Source organism: Acanthochromis polyacanthus, chromosome 11 (assembly GCF_021347895.1).
Source record: "Acanthochromis polyacanthus isolate Apoly-LR-REF ecotype Palm Island chromosome 11, KAUST_Apoly_ChrSc, whole genome shotgun sequence".
NCBI classification, from domain to species: domain Eukaryota; kingdom Metazoa; phylum Chordata; class Actinopteri; family Pomacentridae; genus Acanthochromis; species Acanthochromis polyacanthus.
This window is the reverse complement of record NC_067123.1, coordinates 29426710-29450789: the sequence shown is the minus strand read 5'-3', so window position 1 is coordinate 29450789 and position 24080 is coordinate 29426710. Positions and strand designations below refer to the sequence as shown.

At 41.1% G+C, this 24080-nt stretch overlaps 1 protein-coding gene across 1 annotated transcript in view; it reads left to right on the top strand.

Moving 5' to 3' along the window:
* Nucleotides 1–24080, top strand: part of ctnnal1 (catenin (cadherin-associated protein), alpha-like 1) — a 52199-nt gene that overhangs the window by 12293 nt on the left and 15826 nt on the right. The window contains exons 2-3 of the mRNA XM_051955756.1: nt 19206–19395; nt 23813–24000. Coding sequence (XP_051811716.1) covers nt 19206–19395; nt 23813–24000 — 378 coding nt within the window. The remainder of the gene's footprint in view (nt 1–19205; nt 19396–23812; nt 24001–24080) is intronic.

Here is a 24080-nt window from a genome sequence, read left to right as displayed (position 1 = left end):
TTCACTATTATAACTGTTGGATCCATGTAAAATGTCTTACCTCCGAGTAAGAAATTCTGTCTCATCAGTATACAGCGTTGTTTCTGTCTTTTGTGAGTTTGACGTGAAGTTGAAGTTTTGAAGTTGACATGACTTACTTCACACTGTGGGAGAGACTATTCCTCCTAGCTATTTTCAGTGGATGAGGTTCAGTCTTTACATCTTTTTTGATGCAAAAATGTATATTTTGCTTATTCACTCCCACTGAAATATCCATTGAATCAGCTGTTATCAGTGTTATTCGGCTACAAGCAGTTTCCCACCATTACAGGTGCATTACTGTTATCGTCACTCACATACAGGAAGGAATACATTTAGACCATCTTCAGTATGTAAGCTGGATGTACATTAAGAAACACCAAAGGAGATATGTTTGATTTATTGATTCATTACTTGCCATAGCAGAGCCAGCAGGGAGGTATGCGACCAGACTGACTACTTTCATTAAAATTGCTTAAATTGTGTTTTGCTCAAAGAAACAAATGCTGTAAATATTATTTTCAGCTGCAAACTATCTGATGATCTAGGTAGAATGAGGTTTTGTACATTTATATTTGCTTAGAGCACCAAGTATATTCATTTTGGCTCATTAGAATCACTTTTCGTACTTCAGAGGCAGAGACCTGAATCTATTCTGCATCTTCTGCATCATGGATGACAACAAGTCCTCCTAGACATACCGTAGAGGTGGTATAAAATAATTTATCAAAGCCCTGTTTGACCAGCATTCACAATGAGATTGAATCTTAAAATTTCAGTGAGGAACTGCTGTGCTCATGTCTATACAGTGTGAAGCCAGCGGCTAACTCGTCTCAAACTAGAAACAAGGGAACACTGCTTGCCTGACTATGTCCAAAGGTGAACAAAAAAATAAACACAAAATCCACCAGCCAGTGGCTTTAACGCTCACTCATTAACACGCATATCTTTGTTTGCTTAATCCCAAGAATATCACTGCCCCTGGCCAAAAAAACGTCTGTTACATAACTTAAACAGCTAGATGTTTTTGCACTTTTTGTTTGGATTAAGTCAACAAGATAAATCATTATTTACTCAGCTGTAGAGTTGCTGGGAGATGTTTTTTTTTTTTTACTTGTACAGAGCATGGCTACCTGTGTTTTAACCCTCTAATCTCCCGTGCAATTGCTGGGTGTTTTTGGTTGTTGTTCTCGTCACATTTTTACTCACTGCAGGTTCATTTTTCTCAGCAAAATAAAGTCCTGTACCTCTGTGAATGTAGAGAGACCTTAAACGTGTGTTTTGTGCAATATAGCAGCATCATGATGTCACATATTATTTAAAGAAATACAAAAAATGTATATCTTTAATTAGTTATTTTGCAAAAATTGAGAGAAACCTGGGGGTTTTACCAATACTGAAATGAAATTGTAACTCTTCACACTATAGTTATTTTCATATTTTTATTTTAAATTTTTGGTTTTATTTTTGTTAAGGACCTGCGCGGTGGATGGTGGTTAGCACTTTTGCCTTGCAGCGAGAAGATCCCCGGTTCACATCCCCACTTTCCCGGAATCTTTCTGCGTGGAGCTTGCAGGTTGTCCCTGTGCATGCGTGGGTTTTCTCCGGGCACTCCGGCTTCCTCCCACAGTCCAAAAATATGCTGAGGTTGATTTGCAATTTTAAATTGTCTGTAGGTGTGAATACAAATGTGATTGTTTGTCTGTATGTGTACCCCTGTGATAGACTGGTGATGTGTCCAGGGTGTCTCCTGCCTTCACCCTGAGTCACTTGAGATAGACCTTAGCCTGCAACCCTAATGAGGATTAAGCGGTGTATAGATATCGGATGAATGCATTTTTGTTAGGTCCCTATCTGCAGTGTTTAAACACAGCCTCCAGTTCAGGTGAACAGTGCTTTGAATCTTTTACTGCAGCTGACTAACTAGTGGCTTGATGGTTGTGCTTTTTAACAGAATCAGGTTCATGAAAACTGTTGCTTTGTGGCTGATTTTTAAATGAATAAAAGAAGAAAATGATTTTGACTTAACATCAGGATTTAAGCTTGGATGTGGTTAAGAGGTGTATTTTAAAGTCAAATCTGTAAATTCTTTACACTTTTGCAGTTTTAGGCTGAAGCTAGGGTGAAATTTTGGTGATTTTTCTTTAAAAGATTACACGTATTTCAATCCCACCAGTGGGTCTTTGGATTCAAGAGAGTTGACATGCGCATAAATGAGAACAATATCAATGTTCTCATGTGACTCTACTGAATAAGTATATGTTACTAAATATTTAACTATTTCTTTAAATAGCTCACTAACTGTGAGTGATGTAATGCTTACTGTAACCCTAAAGGCAACATGTGCACAGCAGTGGAGAAAGTGCCACTGGATACCTTTTAGATCATTGTTATGAAAGGTTTCACCTTTGGATGGACGTGTTTAATTCATACCTGACAATAAATGCAGTGAAATTAAATTTTTGGAATTCAGTAGTCCCCCACCAGCGGCTGTAAACGGCTTTAAAGCAAAACAAGGTCATGAACCACAACAGCAGTTTGTACCATGGTCCAGTGCTCTGCAAACAGAGAAGATCGATTCCCTCTTCTCCCCTTCCCGTCTTAGTTAACCTTGGCTTGTGGTTAACAGAGCAAAAATTGATCCACGGCCATGTTGTGTTTGTCTACCCCCCAGCAAGGACTACTGAATCAGAGGTCAGCCTCACTCACACTACCTCATCTCATCAGTCCCCAGTGTTACTGTTAACTAAAAGGGAGCAATTTCTTGGGATGTTTTTAGGTAAAGTAGAGTTTAAGACTCCTGTTGCTTTGTTTCCTCTATGGCTCCTCTCAGCCAAGCCTTCTGTTTTTCTCAGTCTTAGCTGTCTACTCTCTTTCCTTATTTACTGTATGTCCTCTGCCATTTTCCTGCCTATCTCTCCATCACAGCTGTCCGTCTGTTTTTCTCCCAGGTTTATCATTCTCCCTTATCAGCCGCTGGTTCCTCTGGGCTTCCTGCACCTCATATCAGTCTAACTGATTACACTGTACCAGTGCTTTGCTTTCAAGCGAGATTATATGTTACTGTCAGTGCGTGCACTAACAAACCAGGTCAGCTGGGTCTCATTTCTCTCCTAAGTTTCTTTTTGTTATTTAATTTAGTCATGCATCCACATAAATATCAAATAATGCTCCCATACACATTGGCACCAGACAGTTTAATAACGGTGTAATATGGTGATTTCTAATAAAAGATGACTGTTTTAATAAAGATTGATTTGATTCGCCTCATCTGAATTTGTCATACCATAAACTGCCACAACCTCAGGTCAGAGTGACTCCAGTGAGCTCTCTGCTCAGCAGACTCAGTGGGCCCACTTAAGACTTGATAGATTTCCCATTATTTTTAGACAGCAGTGATGGAGTACCAGGTAGCACACAGCCATTTCTGCTTTCGTTTGAGCTCCTGCTTCCTGAGTGAAAACACTACCCAGCTATGGCACACAAGTGGTGAGCCAGTATGCTGCAAAGCCCCTGAGAAGAGATGAATACTTCTTCATGTGAAACAATCACAAAAATGTAATCTGGAAACCCTGGGCCATGTTTCCATCCCTCTATTTGGAAACGCGTCTCAAAGAGGTTTCAGAGAGGCTATGAACACTTGAACCGTGGCAGAGCACCGAGGATCGATGCCAAGCCGTTATACCAGGCAATAAGTAGGATTATATTTGTCATTTATTTGACAGTGAATGGTCCCTTGGAAAATATGAGCTGAGTTTATTGGTTTGTCTACTGTGTGCCAACCGTGCAATCTATTCTGTTGTTTTGCCTTGGCTCGTCTGCGTACACGTGAACAGACAGAGCTGATTGACTGTCAGACTGCTGTAGTAAACAGCCAACTGCTCTTTACAGTCACAGCAGCTGCAAAAGAAGCACCCAAGGGCCTCAAATCAGTTTGTGTATGTTTATTGCTAACATTTACCTTACTCTGGCTTTGAATGATTTATATGCCCTTCAAGGAAATCTACTTTTTACATTGATTTGAAGGCCGAGCCAAAAAAAGTTAGCGAGCAATCTGCGTGCGTAGTCAGCATATGAAAAATTTTGATTGATATTCTCATTGTTGAATTGCTTTAAGTGCTTTGTCCAGTAAAACATATCTGCATTTTTCATTATATTCAAGGGGCTCCTTGTTGAGTCAGCTTAATCTAGCCAAGCCTGAGTTCCTTTACACACCAAAAAATGATGATGCTACACTGCAGCAGCGCTTGCTGTTGTGCCGTGGTGCGACAAAAACTAGAAGAGGGGTGAACGAGTATCGTGTCTGACACCTTGCCACGCTGTGAGTCATACGAGGAAACGTTTCAGTTGACTACTCAAGGGACAGATACCACCTCAGCTCTAATGGAAAGATTTAACAGAAAATAGAAATGATAAGACAGTTAAGTCTAAAAACAGTACTTATCTGCACCAGAATAGTTATTAAAGGGTAATTCAGCTTGCCCTTCAGGCTATTGCTGCTGGTGCTGGAATTTTTGAGGCACTAAAATGTGTCCAGTTCTGAAAGTTTGCATTTATGAGCTTTTTTTCTCTCTCTCTCAGTCTAGTATTCTTTGATCAGATATTTTGTTGTGGTACAAATTGTCTTATGGTTGTTAAAGAAATAGTTTGAGATCTGTGAAAATATTCAAATTTTCTTTATTGTCAAAGGTTACATAAATGCCACTCTGTGTGGTAAATATGATGCATCAGCACCCAGATAGCTCAGCATTGCAAGAATGAAAACAGGAAAAGCCAGCGTTTCTAAAGCTCACTGTGTAACATCTTATTTGTATACAAACCCTTATATTGAGCCAAAAAGATGAAAAATATGCCTATTTTGCAAAATGTCAAACTGTTGTCTCTTAGGACAACTTTAAAAGTTAATGCATGGAGAAAAGTGTAAAGTTTTGTTGAAGGAAAATTACAGTTTGCAGAAATACGCACAAACTGAGGTGATTGCACGAACGGCCCATCTGTACTCATGACTGTCAAAGAAAATAAATAACATTCTTTTACATCTGGAAAGGTAGCGTATAAAGTTGCAAGTCATTCAAAATATATTGAATGCACCAGTCAGTCAGTCTCTGCACAGCTCTCTCTCTCTTTGGTTGGCACACAGAGGAGATGCTGTCAGAGCATGAAAAACTCAGTGTATATAGGTCTCAAGGCTGAGGTGAGCCACCGCCTCGGGGTGCTCGCTATCTGATGCTGACCCCCACAGTATATTCCTGGGCTGCATCCCCAGGTACAGCAGAGAAGGGAGCAGGTGAACAGTTGAGACAGCCGGAGTGAGTTTGGCCCAGCAGTTACGCTGTGTTCAGGGCACATCTCTCCTCTCCTTGGTTGACCCGCTCCCTGACTTTCTCTTTGTCTCCCTCTGTTTCTGTCTCCCTCCCACCTACTATCCAGAGAATTACGTGAGCAAGGAGGAATGAAAAGACGCATTGTGTTCTGGTGAATGCGAGCTGTGTGTGTGTGTGTGTGTGTGGGGAGGGGTGGTTTGTAGATGTGTGTGTGTGTGTGTGTGTGTGTTTCAGGGGTTGTCTGTTCGCTACTCAGCCACTTTGCAACTATGCAGACATCGTGGCCTTGGCATGCCACCGTGGTCAAAGGAACAAGGAACATGCTTTAACCAGCATTATATTTACCATCTTTTCCATGTGTCAGAGGCCAAAGTCACATGCAACACACAGGCAGCATACTTCTACAACATTAGTAGCATCATGTGCTGCTGAGAAATAGTTTTACTGAAAACACAGACTCTTTTTCCACAGTTGCCCTTGTACACAGATAGCTTTACACATTGAACTAGAAAGACACTCAGAGAGCGCAGTACTCCGCCAAGGCTGTTCATTCCCTTATATTTCATCGTATGGAATGCAGCTTTTTTTTTTCTTTTTCTTTTTTAGAAATGCAGCGTTTTGTCAGAAATCACGGCAACATTGAATGTGGCCATTTAATATAGATGTACCCACAAACAAAATGACCTTGCGCTGAGCACAGGTGTGTGTCATGCATGTGCACGTTATGTACGGATACCGAATCGCGTGGCCTAAATATGTAGCAGGCGGCGGGAATTGTTGGGACTCAGAAACACCCCCACAGTTTAATCAATTGTTCCTTCCATCATTTCCAATGGACAAATCTGCAGCGGTTGATTTGTAGTAGGATCGCAATCATGTGATCATCAGCAGGCGGCTAAAGTAGTGTTTACTTGTAGTCATAGTTACAGTGATGCTGTGCCGCTATCTCGCAATGATACAGAAATCTTTACCAAATCTGTGGATCCAGACTATAAGCTGCATCACTGCCAAAATCTAATCAGTTGATCCTTGTGTCATTTCTGACCTTTCCTGAAAATTTAATCCAAATCTGTTGGTCTGTTTTTGAGTAATGTTGCTGACAGACAGACAGACAAACAAACCAACGGCGATCGTCACACAACTCCGTCGCATTCCTTGGCAGAGTAAAAATGTAGACAGTACAATTTAGTCTAGTGAAACTGTACTGTACATCTAATTTGCGAAGTTTTTTTTCCAAAGCTTGTAATGTACAAACAGTATTTATTATTTTTTGGTCTGAAAATGTGAGTTGCATGCGCTGGCATTACAATCTTGTACTGAATTCTCAGTTCAGTGCTCATTTTGTACTGATAAAAATGTGCACACAGCACAAAGAGAAACTGCCAAGTAGCAGGAGCTGTTATTGGATGTCTGTGCAGATTTCTAGTCTCATATTCTTATTATTGTATCAAAAAAAGGGATTTAAATCCAAAAATGTTGTAGGTCCTTTTATGTAGGAAATGCTCTCATGTTCTGTTATTCACCTTCTAAGAAAACTGGCATTTTGGCTGAATTAAAGGAGCGAATATTCCTTTACAAATGTGTCACTGACAAAAAAAATCTCAGAGTCTAAACAAGTTAAGGAAAATAATTAGTTTTTTTATTGGACTTATATGCCAATATTGTCTGTCAGTTTTGGAATAAATGGCTATAAAGTGTGTCTTTTTTTACATCAGATTTACTGTGTGTCACTCGGAGTCACAGTGAGACATGACACTATTGTGGGCCGGTGTCCTTCTTGAGTAGTTGCTTATGTGCTCTGGGATTCAGCTGGTTACTATTCATCGGTGATAACCTTTCTCGCTGATGTTTGCTGTGGATTCAATCTGTCTGTCCACATATTCAAATGTCAGCTCTGATTGCTGAGCCAAAGATTGAAGGCCAAAGAGTGCCCTTTTCTCATGCAACTCCGATGCCGTACAGTCTGATAGAAATCCAAACTCATTCAACTTCCTGCCGTATTCCGTTCAGGTTGTCTTTACTGTCTGCGAGCCCTCCTTTCTGTTTGCCTGCCTCTGTCTCTGCAAGCCTCATTACACGCCCTCTTCTCTCTGTCTACCTCCATCAGTGTCCCCGCACGCTTGTCTGTCTGTCTCATCGGCTGCACGTCTGTTGGCATACATGAGCGAGTGGGCTAAGGTTCATGTCATGTGCTCGTCTTCTGATTTGTAGCCTTTGTCACATGTCACCCATTTCCTCATCCATCATGTTTACTATCTCTGTCCACCGCCACTGGCTCAGTGAGCTGAAGGCTCACCAGCGCCGAGTGACTCGAAAACATGACAGTCACACACAGAACCAGTGATTATGGCTCGCCTGAGCAATAATAGCTTTCTGTACTTGGGGACATCTAGTATTCCCCACAAAAAGTAATGCTCCGTTTACTCTTCTGAATTTCAAGCAGTTAATAGCAATATTTTGGCTCCTGTCACATTCTTACTCACTTTTAGCTCATTTTTCACTGCAATTAAAGTCCTGCATCCCTGTAGACTCTCGGTATTTTACTAGGCACCAGGTATTTTGTTGTTGTTGTTATTTACATACTTGTCTTCTTTGCTCTGTGTAAACATAGCCTGCAGTTCAGTCGGGTTTAGGAAAAAAGTTCATGAAATTTTGTCACGTTACTATCACAGTTGAGTCACGCATAGCTTCCCGGTTGCAAAATGGGAGCAGAAGTTTTAGTTTTTTTCCCGCAGTGGATAGCAAAAATAATATTTTTGGCAAATATTTGAATGAGGCATTTAATTAAAGTGATTTTGATGAAATATTACAATTTTAAGCCTAGAGTTGGTTATTTTTCCTGATTAAATCATGCATCACACATGATACATTCAGAATCCATTAAAAAGTTCAAAATCTGGTATTTTTTCAGTTTTTACAGTTATTGTATCTGATAAATGGTGACGTTTTAGCTTCTTCTTTTTCTTTTTAGGATAACTTGACTTTCAAACCTTTCTGCAGATTTCGAGGTTCGAGGGTCAAAGCGGTAGTTTTACAGTTGGTCCTCTGAGTGTAAATGCTGGGAGCAGGGGAGTCAACAGTTAGCTAAAACTAACAAAATCCAGCTGCAAGCACCTCCAAAGACAATTTGCCGTTTTAGAGAGATTTATGTGCCAGACTGTTTCTTGGCCAGAACCAGTGACTTCCTGGAGTCTTTGCTGGTTTCAAGCCAACTTCACAGTGACTCCAAGAGTTCAGGGAGTTACTGTTATTTCCCAAAATTAAGAACTGTTCCGTTAAAATGACCTCAGGCACCAAGAAACAAATCTTGACTAACAAAGAAAATGCTTCCTCTGACAATTTAAAGTATGAATAATTCAGTACTGTGAGCAATTAAATTCCTAAACTCTTCTTCTATAAATTAATACAATTTTTAGAAGATGTTGTGTGATTAGAACTTAAAAAACAGTCTCAGCTGACTCAGTGGGACAAGAGAGAGTTCAACTTGCCAAGTAACTTTCACTAGTTTTAAAGCTATTGCATTATAAAGTGCTGATTTCAAATTAGGAAAAGGTGTTTCACAAATTGGGTGTCAGGTCTGTAAGCTAGAGGCCCCAAATCAAACTAGTCTGAGATCAGTTTGTCTCAGGAAAAGATTTAAAGTACTGTGATGTGTGATGCTGGAGCGTCTCTGTGTTTGACCTCCACAGGTTCATTACCACAAGCACAGTCTGCCTGTCTGTGAAGACAAACTTTCTCTGTCCCTTCCTTTCCTTCTGCTGCTTATCTTCCCTCCTCACTGTGCACAGAGTGTGTTTAGTCTCTTTAAACAGCTGTTTATAAATGTGCACCCAGACACCCTTAATAATCGTGCGTGTACAGTTTCTATAAAATAACCACATTTTTCTTAAATAAGAGCAAAATTGCCTTTGGGATGTCTCAGGCTTGATTCTTGGGGTTATTTATTTCCTGAAGCAGCAGAATTCTTGAGGTTCTCCTTCTTTCTTTTACTTTACCTGAATGTACAAGTAGTCTTGGCATGGTGTCAATGCTTATAGGGTGTTAGAAACTGAACAAAGATTAAAATTTACACTACAAGTCCTTGGGGTGCTCGCTCAGGCAGACTCGTGGTATGTGTGAATGTTTCTGCAGGTATATGTGTCTGTGAGAGAGAGAGTGTGCACAAAGTGAAAATAGCTCTGCATACGCAATCTAATTCCTGAAGAATGCATGACCGGTCAAGACTACATATGGATGCGGTTGAGCTCAGCTTTAATGCTAAATTGAACTGCAGCCTTGTGGTTCTAATTTAACAAAGTAAACCAGCAAACTTTTCTGTTATACATGATGCATTCGGCTCCCATTAGCTGACTCTGTAACTCTTTCCATTGTGTCTGCAGGCAGCTAAAAGAGCATAAAATGAGTGTTCCGTATATTTGCTATACGAGGGCATGACTCATTGTTGCAGAATATTCCAGTTAATTGGTCACTGGCCCAGCTAGCGCACAACTATGTGTCCAGAAAACTGGCCATTCTTGTTTGGGCAAGTCTCTCAAATTGTTGTCCATGTGTGCATTGCGCACTTGAAATTCGGACCGAGAAATGTATTAATTTCACCAGGGAATGAGAGCGTATATGCAGTCTGATTAATAAGCAGTTGCAGTGTAAGAGTGGAATGGTGCAGTAGCTGTGCTCGTTCATATTTCTGCTGTTCTGTGCACAGGGTTTTACAGTGTACCCTAAAGGATGCAGCTTATACATTGCAAGCTGTTACTGTTACCACACTGTACTGTACTGTACTGCAGCAGAGCAGCTCTGGGGACGCACTTGAATCACGTACTGCTCACAGAAGACTGATAGAGAAGGGACAAATGAAGGTAGGAGATAGAGACTTCTGAAGTCACAAGGAGAAAGAGAGGAGGATGACACTAGATATTCAGTGAGGAAGAAGAAAGGTGCGGTAAAGTGGAATGTAGATGTGACGTGCTCCCCTTTACTCTCTTCCTCCCCTCACCTCTCCTCATCTATCTGCATCCGCTCTCCTCCTAACTCCCTTGTTTCTCCTTTCATCTCCTCATAGTCTAGAGTCTGGGTGTCGACCAGTGCGGGATCGAACTCCTGTCTGCTTGCGGCCAATTTGGAAGGAATTTGCTCGCCCATTAAAGTGCATGTTCAGTGCGACTTTCATCCCCTTCCTCTTATGTTTTCTTTTTTTCTCTCTCTCTCGCACGGTCCCCAGTGAACAGCCAGCCACGTCTCTCCTTGCATCAATAAACACCAAACAGAAACTTAGCTTTTTTCAAGGGTACCACAGATCAGATTCAGAGACAAAAAAAATAATGTCTGGAAACCTCCTGAAGAAATCCACATGGATAAAGCAAACACTCGTGGCGTCCTTTTTGGGTGCAGTTTTCGCTGCAACAATGATCCCTTTGTGCTGTAATTGGCTGAAATGAGACCTGGAAGTCCTCTTTTTCCTGTTTAACAAAGCGATCCATATGCTCTAGAGTTTATGTAATGAGAGACACAATCTGAGATGTACACAAACATAAACTTACCGCAGATGGAGATTTTATTTTTTGATATAAACAAGGACAAAATCGAAAAGTTATTCAAAGAACAATATGCTGTTGGTTTTATCTGATCAGCAAGTAAACATGACCGAGACGTTAAACCTCTTCTTTTTTTTTTTCTCCTTCACTTTGCACAAACTACTGCCCAATTATTTCCAGCAACACTGGCCTCTGGCAAAGTAAAATCATGTATCTGCAAACAAACCCTTGCTTTTGCAAACAAAAAATGAACAGTGCTGTCACCACAGATGGATGGGAAATGTTTTTTCCTTTGATTTACTCCCCCCATATTCCTACGCATGGAAATCTATGAGTTGGATTTTTATTGAGGGAATGTGAACTAAGTAAGAATAATGTTTCTAATCTAAACTCTACATTCGGTCTTTTTGCTTCAGAAAAACAAAGTTCACTGTGGGCTGATTCTTGTCAACAGGCCAACTAGGATTAAAGGCAATCAGAGATATAAATTACACAAATAAAGCAGGCCAACATAGCACTCGCCAAGCAAGCATTTAGTGTGATGAACGTTTACAATGTGTGTTTAATAAAAGCTCAATCAGGGCCCCAGGATCAGCTTGTTCACACTCATTTTCCTCTCGCTGGCTTTGTTTGAAAAGTTTGCAGTTGTTAAATGACATTTGCCGCTGGAGAAGAGGCTTTAAATTGATCTCCTTCGAGTAAACTAGATTTCTTTTCTACAGCCGCACCCATTTTTCCACCCATTTATATCTTCGCACAAATGAGGACAGAAGAAAAAAAACAGCAGGTAGGGGAGGAAGAATGATAACACCGAACTTTCTCCGAGCGTTGCCATTCAGTGAAACTCAGTCAGTAGCCATGGGAGGCAGCTACAAATGTTTCCAGCTTTTGTTACCCTCTGATTTATCGTCGGTCGCTGTGTCCTTGAGGTGTTAGTCTAGATTTCCTGCTAACCAGTGGGTGGACTCTGCTCGTGTATTGTGTGGCTCAGGGTAAGCTGTTGATGTCAGTGTTTTATGGCCTTGTAATTGTCATCCTAATTATGCACAAGAAAGAGATGAGAGGTGAATGGTGGGGAGTTGACTGTTTGTGTACCGAGCAGGGAAAATAATGAGCAGGGGGCTGCACCGGGCTCTGCTGTGTTAATATGACTCTATATATAGAACAGTGTGTATAAGAGCAGGGCTCCTATTGTTCACGGAAGTCCTGAGATGTGACATTTTTAGAGGTTTTGTCCCAATCAGGGAAGTCGCAGATTTTGATAAATGCTCCATGGCGATGTAACAGAGACACATACCACCCTGTACTTTCCAATCTGGCTTCACACAGTCGTCAAATTAGATGGAAGATTAAGGCGTTTTTTCTCCAAAGCAAAGCGCCGTGTGTTCAAAGCAGTATAGCACAGGGGACTCAACCCGACCAGAAGGGAATGTTTTTTTCTTTAGATCGTGGAGGTATTCAGATATCCCCGTCAATAAACCAATCTGTTGGAATACCGACTTTGCATCTAAAGCAACATTTGTGCTTATTTAACACATTTCTCGCAGTGTAAATCCTCGGTGGGTTTTTGGAGGCTTTGGGCCCGGCGCTGCTCGGTTGGTAGTGCACATTGGCATTCAAACACTGCTGTAATGCACCAGAATGCTGCAGCCTGGTACACTGAGCGTGCGTGTTAAACAGAGAACTGTGAACTGAGAAGAGATATTCGAAATGAATGGTGAAATCCACAGCAAAGTGAAGGGAGTTTCATTGATTGAGCAGCTGTCTATAAGGAATAGAGCTCAATACTTTATTGGTATTGACATTGAGGAAATTCTGGTTCTGGCATTAACTTTGTCTGTGTTTTTTCTTGTAAGCAAACGTATCTTTACATGGCATCCAGTGTGTCCCTGAAGTCTGACAAGTGTGTCGAATGGATTTCCTTCCTCATAAAACATTTGCACAGCCAGTCTTCTGAATACTTTAAATCGTGGGTCGTTTACTTCCATCATGGTATCTTGCTTGCAGTCTTCCTCCTCTTTGCCGTTTATTTGCACAGTACTGCATTTGTTTGCATAGCGCTGCCACACCTGTTGCAGCAGGAATGTATATTGGCCCAGTCCCCATCTTTATACTCACGGACTCATGGACTTTGAGAAGCATCCTCGTAAATTTATGTAGGGCAATTCACTGTTGAGTCATCGAATGCATGCGGGCTCTTTTGGACACTATTATGCACCCTTCCTGTGAGGAACTTGTCCTTAATTTATTGTAAAATTTGTGACAGTCTTATTGCCTGAATGATGCAGGCAAGAAATCCACAAATTTATCTCAGTGGTTGCATCTGACTACTGGCTGTTGTGGTTATTTATTGCACATTTGTAATTGTTGTTTTTATTTTCAGCAGAAGGTTTACAGATGTTCACCGCGAGACTTTTGGTATTTTGCTAAATAAAAAAAAATAAAATTCATAAACAATTCACTATTTTTTAATGGTGATGCATTGTTTCCCAGCAACATGTGTTTGTTAAAATCCACAATTTCATTTTAAATGGAATGGTTTAGCAGGGTGTCAAAATGTATTGTTGTGCCAAATGTATTGTGACTGACACATGTGTAATAAATGTACACTTTTCTCTCTCTGCTCAGTGAAACTGACACATGCTCCTTTGATACATACAGAAACACAAAGGCCTCTCTTCTGCGATGGCACTGTATCAATATTATGTTTTCTCCACCCTGCTCTGTTCCTGTTTGCACAGCCCAGTAAATGTACCCACCTAGTAATCCCTAATGGAGGAAATCCCAGGCACTGGTTGTTCTCTGTTGTCTCTTTGTACTTCACATGGACTTTTTCCTCTCTATTTGTCTTTCACAGACCCACCGTGCTAAACTTGTTAAAATAACTTTGCCGACCTCAACCGCTGCAGTGCAGAAGAAGCTTTTTTTTCACACAGGAAGATCTGTAGTCATGTGTCTTTTGCTGTAACCTCTGACCTTCTTTTGTTCGTTTCACGCTATTCCTCTCTGTCACTTTCTCTTCCTCCCCTCTCTCTGTAATCTTCGCTGCTCTCATTTAGCGCTTAGTTTCCGCTGTCATGCCCTCACCTCCCTTAGATGCTTGTTTTTGGGTTAGTGCCAGCTTCAGCGTTCATTTCTTTGAGAGTCTTATGGGAAAACATGTATTCCTTTTCTGCATTCAAATGTGCATGCATGCACCCCGCAGAGCCAAAAGATTTAGTCATCAGAAACGTATATTTTCCATCACAAAAGCATTAATTAGGTCTGTTGTGTAACGTGAACTCCACCTAATGCTGAACAACAGGCTATTTATGACGTAGGTTTGAATCATGTGTCACAGTGCCCTAATTCCTTCTGTTAGGCTGCATAATGTCCAGCCAGCTTGCGTTGGTGTTTTCTAAGGAGTATCCTACTCTGTGTGGGTGAGTCAGTGATAAACAGGGGGCCTGCAGGAAGGGAAGCTTAAATACTGAGATAATAAAAGCAGAGGGATGCGTAAAGTGACGAGTGATGGGCCAGGAGGAGTGCTTTATGAGTGCTTCAGTGTCACTGTCTTGCTACAGAACAATAGTCTGGGAGAAAATACAGAGTGAGAATAAAGCGAGTTACGACTTCTGTCAACGCGTTGGAGAAATGTGGCGACGAGATCAGACGGATAGTGACAAAACGAACAGCAGAGCAGCAGGGTACAGCAGGTTTATTTTAACCATGTGTTTGTGTCATTGAAGAAACTTCTCTTCAAAGCCCACACTGCGGCTCATAATGCGATGCTGATACACACACACACACACACACACACACACACACACACACACACACACACACACACACACACACACACACACACGCAGTCAACTCCAGGCTCACATGATGCCTTTGAGCAGCTACTCGGCCTTCATTTCTTGGATTTGTAACTTGGTTTAAGGCACATAAAGTTGTGGGTGTTGTAGAAATAAACACTCTGCCTTTATTTGGTGAGCTTCTAAGCTTTTTTTTTTTTACTACTTTTATTTGCCCCCTTATATCTCAACTTTTTTCTATATCCCCTTAAGTTTATATAACAGAGCTGGATACTTAATTGCATCTTTTATAGATTTATGGAAATGAACAGTAGAGCTTTTATTAGAAGCACTCCAACACATCTCTTTTTTCCAACCATGTACAAGTGCTTAGATTTGGCTACTTGCAGATAAAACTGGGTGAGATCACTTGAAATTAAGGTTCATTGTCTCATTTACTTTAATAACAGCAAATTTATTGTTTATTTACAGTACATTCTCAAAAATAGACATTTTCTACAGGCTTACTCCAGTGAAAATCAAGCTTTTTTTAAACTTGGTAACTTGTCCATATGGTGTGTTTTTAGATGATAGAAGCCAGATCATGAGTAAAATAAACATTGTGAGCATTTTTACCTTAGAACTGCAGCGATGACAGGTCCAACCACATGGATCCGGATCTCCATGGTTTCATGCACAACAAATCTAATAATAATAATTTGTTTTATTGGTAAGCACCGTTATTTTCACTCAAGGTCGCTTTACAAGAAAACAAATACAACAGAACAGATAAAAATCGCTCAGCCAGAGTGGCTGATAGCCCTGCTCCCCATGGTGCTGAGGCAGGTGGAGGGTACTGTGAGGTGGATGGAGGAGGAAGATCTGAGAGAGTGGGTGGAGGAGCCGATGTGAAGGAGATCAGACAGATACCTGATGAACTAATCCTATCAACTTGTGGAGTGGGACTTTCCGTCTCATTTTTATCTGCTTCAGAATCGGTTTCTAGTTTGAACGTGTATGCCTGAATAACTCCAATATTCCAGCTTGTCATTGTGCAGTAGTTTTATAGTGTTAGTCAAAGGTGAGCTGGTGTGCTTAAGCTGCAAGCAAGCAGCAGAGAGGGTGGGTGGAGTAGAGTAGAGTCAGGGACCTAATATCTAAACACATTCTAAATGAAGCAACAGTGTAGTTACATTTAAGCCATTATAAGGCTTATCATGCCTGTATCTAATTGTGTGTTTTGTGTTCCTCGTTCCCCACCATCCCTTTCACTCCCCCTCTACCTCTTCGGTCCCTCTCAACCCACCAGCCAGCAGCAGATGGGTCCCCCCATATGAGCCGGGTTCAGCTAAAGGGTTCTTCCCGTAAAAAGAGTTTTTTCTTGCCACTGTCACCTTAGGGCTAGCTCTGGAGGTTCAGGCATATGGGTTCTGTAAAGCAGTGGTTCTCAACCCTGTTCCTCAGGACCCCATGTCCTGCATGTTTTAGAAGCTTCCCTGCTCCAACACACCTGATTCAAATGATCAGCTCGTCAGCAAGCCTCTGCAGAAACCTGATGACGAGCTGATCATTTGAGTCAGGTGTGTTGGAGCAGGGAAGCATCTAAAACATGCAGGACAGTGGATCCTGAGGAACAGGGTTGAGAACCACTGCTGTAAAGCATCTTGAGACAATTTGAATTGTAATTGACGCTATATAAAGAAAATTGATTTGAATTGAAGTCTGTCATTGTCAAGTATTAACCCTCCTGTCGTCTTGCAGGTCAAATTGACCCGTTTTAAAAATGTGGCAAGAAATATATATATATATATTTTCACAGTGAAAATTTTCACATTTTCAAATTTTTTTAGGAAATTTTTGAACATTTTTTGGTGGGAAAAAACCTAATTTAAAAAAGTGTTTAAGAACATTCAGAAAAAAAATCAACCAAAATCCAGTGAATTTCGCTCACAAATTTGGGGATTTTTTTTATTTAAAAAAATAAAATTTTTGAGGTAAACTTTTCAAGAATTTTCTTCCTGAAGATCTTGCAAAGTTTTATAAATTTGGGGAAATTTTTTCTGGACTTTTTTCAGACAACACAACAACATTTTTTGGTATGGACAACACGAGGGTTAAAAAAAAAACACGTCTAAATTTTAACTTTAATACAATCAAGCAGCAAATGTTGTAAGTCTTCAAAATTTTTACACTTTGCAATGAACAGAAAATCATAGAAAATTCTGTGCAATTTAGAGTTGGAACACCTGATCCAAAATTGATATTTAGACCTGCACATTTCACACCTATGCCTTGTTGCCACACTACACTGACATTTCTCAATAGATATTTGATAAGTAGTCAGTTTTTTAAGAAAGACCTTTCACAGTGTCAAACATGTCAGAATTGACATTTCAGTCATGCTTTAGGAAGCTGTCAGTGAGGGTGACGTGTGATGTATAGTTTAAATGTGGGTCATGTCTCAGAGTTAGACGCTCAGGAAGTTCGCTGCATCAGCCTAATTAAAGTTTGGTACCATGGCACAGAGGAAGGAGGCGTTGGTAAGAGGTTTATGGTGCAACTTCAGGGAAAAAAAACAGCATACTGGGAAAAATGTATTTCAGACCCAGATAACAAAAAGTCTTCGGTGTCTGACTTTGAGGCATGCTGAATGAGGACAGTTTGCCTGGTGACGGTCCAGTCTTTATTCCGTGCGTCAACTTTCCATGACATTCGAGGTTTAAATTGTGTTATCGTCTTTCAAATATATCTGAACGCATTTCAAAGGGGTTTCATTCAGATTCTTTTGTGGCGGAAAAAAGCGACAGCCTGGTGCGTTACATTCCTGTGTCAGGACGCTGCGTGTTCAAACAGCCATCTGAGCTCAGCAGAACCAGCGTGTGTTCTGAAGCCCACAAAGACTTTACTGTAAAAGATTCCCCACTTGGACCACCTGCAGCCGTGGACCAATTAAAATCACCACCCACCACTTCCTGACCCAAATGATTTGGCACACAGACACGCACACACACACACACACACACAGCATCACTCACAGCCACACACTCGCAGCCACAATGATAACAGCTGGAGAGAGTAGAAGCAATCAATAAATAATTGATGATAATTGGCTCTACCCATTCATAATTGATACCCTCAATTACCACTAAAAGGACCCACCTGAGTTTCATGTGTGTTTTTCTGTGCACCCGGCAGCAGGCTGTCTTGTATATGTTGCTGAAGACATGTGTGCCTGTCCCATCTGCTGTGTTTGGAGCTGATCTTCTTTCGCATTTCATGAAATACTGTGCGAGTGATGTCGGGATTTGGGTGCATGCGTGTCCTTCTGACACTCGTAGTGGGTAAATCCTGTGCCGTATCCTAAAATCTCCACTTGAGGCTATAAAGTGAAATAGTGCTCCACAGTCAGCATGCTCTGTTATTGAAGGTGCTCTTCTTATAAGATCACTTCACCATCATGAATCCAGTTGGACTACGCTCAGGTGTAAATGTTGAGTTGCTATAGACAGACCCCAGAAGAAAATGAATCATTAATCAATCAGTTAGATTGTTCCATTACAAAAAAATGACTTGTTTCTGTTTTTAATTGCTTATGTATAGTCCTGGGCATTTGGAGCTTTTTTTTTCTTTCAAAATATTTACAGATAATTATTATAAAACCTCCAACAAATTTGCAATGAATCCTTTAACGATGCATCTAATGATCAGTGATTAATCTGTTGATGATGTTCTTAATTAGTTTGTTTTATAAAATGCCATAAAATCTTTATTTTAAGTGTGGATCTCTATTTCCAAAACACTGAGATGACATCCTCGCGTCATGTTTTTTCCTCTACACAAAGATATCAATTTTGCTTTCATAGTAGCCAGAGCATACTTTAGCATTGACCCAGTGCTGTGTGGATTGATCTGACTGCACCTCATTAGCTGCTCGAAAGTGTTAAAAAAAACTTCTTATTTCTAAACAATTACAATGGTCTTGGTCATCGCTAAGAACAGGATGCAATAACACTGTTAACTCAAAATAATGATTGGAGAATTATTTCGAAGGAACATTTGCATGCAGGGAGCCAAACGCTGTCATTAAAATGGATAATTTACCGCAATAAGAAAGCAAGACTGTGTTATTGCACAATCAAAACTTTTCAGCATGTGGGCTGTTGTTATTTCCCATAGAGAATGGATTTTAAAAATAGTAAGTCATAGCTAGTGGAAGAGGAGGCGAAAACTGCATTAAATGTGTGACCAGTGGCAGACTTATGCCTGCCACCTGCATCTGGTGAGTCAGAGCACTGTCATAGAGGAGTGAAGATCCGAGAAAATCTAAAAACTTTAAGAAGCGAGAATCTAAGAATTGCAACTTTTTTCAAAACTGATAAATCAAAGTAGTTGGTGACAAACTTAATAATATTAATTACTTAACAAATCGAAGAATGCTCCTAGTAATTTAGTCATCAGTTGAATTGCCTTTTTTCTGAATTCAACTGAAATTGTTTTCTGACACAAATGTCTCGCTCTCTGTTTTATTTCTGTCTCTTCACACGCTCCCACAGATCACCACTCTGATCAACCATAAAGACAAGCCAAAGAAGTCCGAGCGCACCCTGGCAGCCATACACAGGGTGGGTCAGGCGGTGAGCGTCGCAGTTGGACGTTTTGTTGCCGTCGGAGAGGCCATCGCCACCGAGAACCAAGAGCTGAAGGATGAGATGGGTCAGGCGTGCTTCGAGGCTCGCAGGGCAGGTAGGCATCTTTGGCTGGATCTCATTAGTACTTGACATTTCGCTGAACTGCTGCACTTAAACTCGACACACTGTCAAGTATTTCTCCATGGTAGGAGTCAGGGGTTGCCCTTATTGTACTTTGCTGAAAAACTATGTGAGCAGTCTTTATCCTGCAGCCTTCTTTATATTGGATACTGTATCTTTCTGTGGTTATGGTTTTTTGATGTTCAGCAATTTCCACTGAGGGCGCACTGAGCTGGTCAGCCAATAAGCTGCTGCCTCCTCATCAGTGTTTTGTTAAGACAAACAGCGACAGCTTCATAAAGCATCAAGCATCACCTTTAGGCTTTAGAGTGTTATCAAATCTTAGCAAATTTCGATTAGTAGGGACAGCCTGGTTGTCAAGCAGTATTACACGAGAGGACCTCCAGAGTGCTCTAAAGTCATTGTTGTTATTAGGTTGGAAGAAGAAGCTGGTGAAAGTGCTGCTACACCCAGAGGTGCTGCATAGAGGGAGGTAATGAATGGGTCTATGTGGGCTTGGAAAGCACCGCATAATGGATTCTGATAGAAGCTTAGTGGAGACTTTATGCACCAGGCTGTTTGATTCTTTGTTACGTAGAGGAATATTTTGCACCCTGAGGTCAGGACCTCTAATTTATTTGCAGGGTTTGAAGTGACTGGTTGGCTGGGCTTGTCTGTGTGGAGTTTAAATTTGTTCTGTATCTACTGCTGTGTTTTTTTTCGACCAGTTCTAAAAGATGCACATTAAGTGGTGGACTTGACCTGTCCAGGTTATGGTCTCCCTCTCTGCGAGTGTGAAACTGAACAGATAATTTGTTTAGATTTACCTGATGTCAGACTGAAAAAACCTGAGATAGACATAGATGTGCAGAGAGTTTAAAAGAAGAAGTGAAATACAAGAGTGAAGGAAACAGTAAAATGTGGATCACTCCAATGGGACTGTCAGCTTTTATTGCGCCCATGAAAGAAGAGGTGATGGTTTTGTCAGAAATTAGCTTTGCCTCACTATTTCTCCACAGTCTTGCAGTGTTGTTCCGTTAGGATGCTGTCTAAAAATACAAACTCAGGAAACACATCAGCCCTGTTATCTTCCTGTCAGTCCTAACTTTCTTACAGCTCTTCGGTTAGATAGATGCTGCCACTTGCGAGGTGTAACTTTTCTTCATATCTGCCTACTCAGTTCTTATCAGACAAAACAAGGGCCTCATTTAGCCTTCTACAGAGCAGACCGGAAACAATATCACACTGGATAAGAATTTAGACACAACACCGTGATAATAGGTTTATGTTGGGGGAACCGGCTTGTGTAGCAAAGCGTTTAATCCTCACACAGCGCTGATTTGTAAAGACGGCTAAAACTCAGACAAAGAGAGTGCTGGTGGGAGGAGGAGAATAGACTGATGAGAAAATGTGTGTGTGAATCTCTGTGTGTGTGTGTGTGTGTAGGTGAGGCCAAGAAAAGTGTTTGTGTGTGTGTGCTTGTGTGTGCGTGCATGTGCAACTGCATGGATGTGAGTGGCTCATTATGAGTAATATATTCAAATTCTTACTTTCCTCTTTGGGAGATGTTTTCACAGTTTTCCCTGGCACTTTCCCTGACAGACACTGTACAATTGTTCTCTGATTAAAAAACTTCTTGTCTGGTCTGTGACCATTTAAAAAAAATGATGGAGACATCTTGAAAGATGATAAAGAAAGTCTTTTTAGATTTTTTTTTAAGCCTCCTGGAGAGAGAGAAGCTAGTTAGCGAAGGATTGACATTTCTCTAATACCTAGCCGCAGGGAGAGTTTAATCAGGCAGGCTTCAGCCTTGTGTGCTATAATGAATGAAATAAAAGCAGGCTGAAAGCACTAGTTTAATTAGATGCTACCCATCATCGGAGCAGTGGAGAGATCCAATGAGGCAGGTCAGTGAAGGCAATCTGTGCTGGATCTCTGTCTCTGTCTATTTCACTCAGCCTCTCAGTGTCATTCTCACATTCGCATGCTTTCGATCTCACTTTGTCTTTCTGCCTTCGAGTTAAAAGATGTCAAAGGTGGGAGGTGGGATCAAGATAAATTCATAGCAGATGCAGCTTGTGAGTGGTTAATGACAACTAAATGTGGACGCTTGGAGCAGGGCAATAGGTTTGTTGCTCAGTCAAAGATTTTTGGAGTTTTCACTTATGAATCATAGAGAAACATGTCTGCAGCATTGTTAGGAGCTCTGTGAGGCTGTACTGAGGCACACTGACACGGTGAGCTAAATGTTAACAGGCTTATGTGTAGCTGGAATAAAATGTTCACCATCTTAGTTTAGCACTGTTGACACGCTAAGTAGCACTAAGCACAAAATACAGCTCAGGCTGGAGGAGTAGTCATTGTTTCTGTATGTTGGCCAATTTAAAACTGATGATGGTAAATTTTATCACAGTATTATGACCAGCACACGTTGCCATCCATAGAACTAGGAAACATACACTGCCTGGTTGCAAGCACCATCCATGCACATCACAGATTAGTCTTCAAAGTGTTCAGTTGTGAATAATAAATCAATCATTCAGGGGGGGAAAAAGTCAGAATCACTGCACCTGCTACAGTTTTTTTTTTTTTTAATGTAGGACCAAGCTGTTCTTTATATTGAACAGAAGTTACAAAGCACAAACTAATTATGGGTCCATTGAGGTTTCTCTGTTTCACATGAAAGATGATGAAAATCCATACACTGTACGATTTATATTCTGTGAATAGAGAGTAGAGTTGGCACAGGCCTCTGCTTTCCACCCTGGTAGTGCCACGGGGCCTGTGCAGCATTCTTTGTGAGCCAGACCTCAATGTTTTAACTGGTTAGCAGAGCTGGCACTGAAAAGCAGCCTGTCGGATGCAATCAGTTTGTCAGCGCTGCTTCTTTTAAAGGACCAGCCAAACCAAATAGACAGCCAAGCTGCATGACCTGATAGCGACCTATCTCCCCTTCCCCCTCTTTTCTGAGCTCTGTCTTTTGCAGAGATTTCTTTACTCCTCTCTCTTGTTTTTAACTCTGGTTGCTTTTTCTCTTGATAGACGGGCATTTTGGATTTTTATGGGCAGCATGAGCAGGTTTGAAAGGGAAAAAATAAACAGGGAGGCTTTTGTAAGTAAATGATTTCCTAAGTCATTTACAAACATGTTGGAAGACATATTTAGTTTATATATGAATCTACTCTGGCATGTTTGCCAACTCTGCTTGAGTAAGTTTTTACCCTAAAACTGGCTCCCACAGAGCGTGCCAGTTGTGTTTAAGTAGGGCTGGCACAGCTGACGTACCACTGTGCTGAATATAGAGCTGTTGTGTTTCATCCTGTCCTGGACGATATGTACCCCAGAGGTGAAGAGTGATACATGGAAAAAAACATTCCATAATGTAGTCTCAACTAGCTAAGTGGGTATTTAAGAAATTGTTAGTAGGCTATCCATCCTTCCAATTTTGGCCTCGTTTCTGGGTCCAGATCTCAATGACAGCAGGCAAAGCAAAGTGGCCCTAGAGGTGTTTCTGCCCAGCAGCCATCCTGCAGAACTTTCTGCGGGGATCCCAAGATGCTTCCGGGCCAGATGGGATATGAAAACCCTCCAGCATGTTTTGGGTGTGCTTGAACAACTAGGAGAGGACTTTATTTGGATCCCCTGACAATTAGCCAGGAAGTCCAACAAAGTCTGTTTCTGTGGCACAGCGTTTATAGTGAACGCAAACTCTTTTGAAGACTACACAATCGGGACCGCTCAGCGGCTCAGGGGAAGGGTTGCCTCCACCCTGAGGTGAGAAGGAGAACAAGGAGCACGATCACGACCTATGCATGAGTGGACATAAGATGAGAGAAGAAGCCAATCAGAGGGAAAAGACACAGAAAAAGGCTTGCATGATGTTGTAGTAGTATATAAGTTTGGGTCAGGGTGAAACTAGGCATAGTTCAGTGTTCAGTTATATTCAATCTTCAGCTAAATAAACATTTGTAGTGAGACCTAAATACCTTCTCCTATTGCTTCATTCAACAAACGCACAGGAGCTATCTCACACAGTCTGTTTTGCTGGTAGATTTGGATTTAGCTCCAACAGTGTTGGCTCGTTGTAAATAAGTTGTAAGTTAAATGTTGTGATGTAGTTTTCCATTCCATGCAGAAATGCTGAGTCCATCTTTCCAAAGACAAAAGCATTTCAGGGGTATAAATATTCCTTCTCCAGTTGATCTCACACCTGAACTTTTTTGACCCCTTAGGTAACTCAACAACAAAGATACATGGACATAAAATGAACAAACAGATAATGAATGACAGCCTAAGAGCTCATGGTTCATTTTCTTTCACAACACAAACAATTTTGTGTATAGAAGACCAAAAAAGGGTAAACACCAGCAGCAATATGTCTGCAAACTCTTCCCACCTCTCTTTTCTTGCAGGTGATGCCATAGCCCAGCTGACAGATGTGGGATCAGCCGTGCCGTCCCAGTCAGACGGACGTGTCACAGTGTTCAGCGATCGGACAGGGATGGTGAAAGCCGCCCGCCTGCTCCTCTCTTCTGTCACCAAAGTCCTCGTCCTGGCTGATCGCATCGTCATCAAACAGATAATTACATCACGCAACAAGGTGGGATAGCACTATCTTGTATCATATGCATAAGCTCTCTTGCTTTTGCTGCTCTTGCATGAACACTGTTCCACACATAA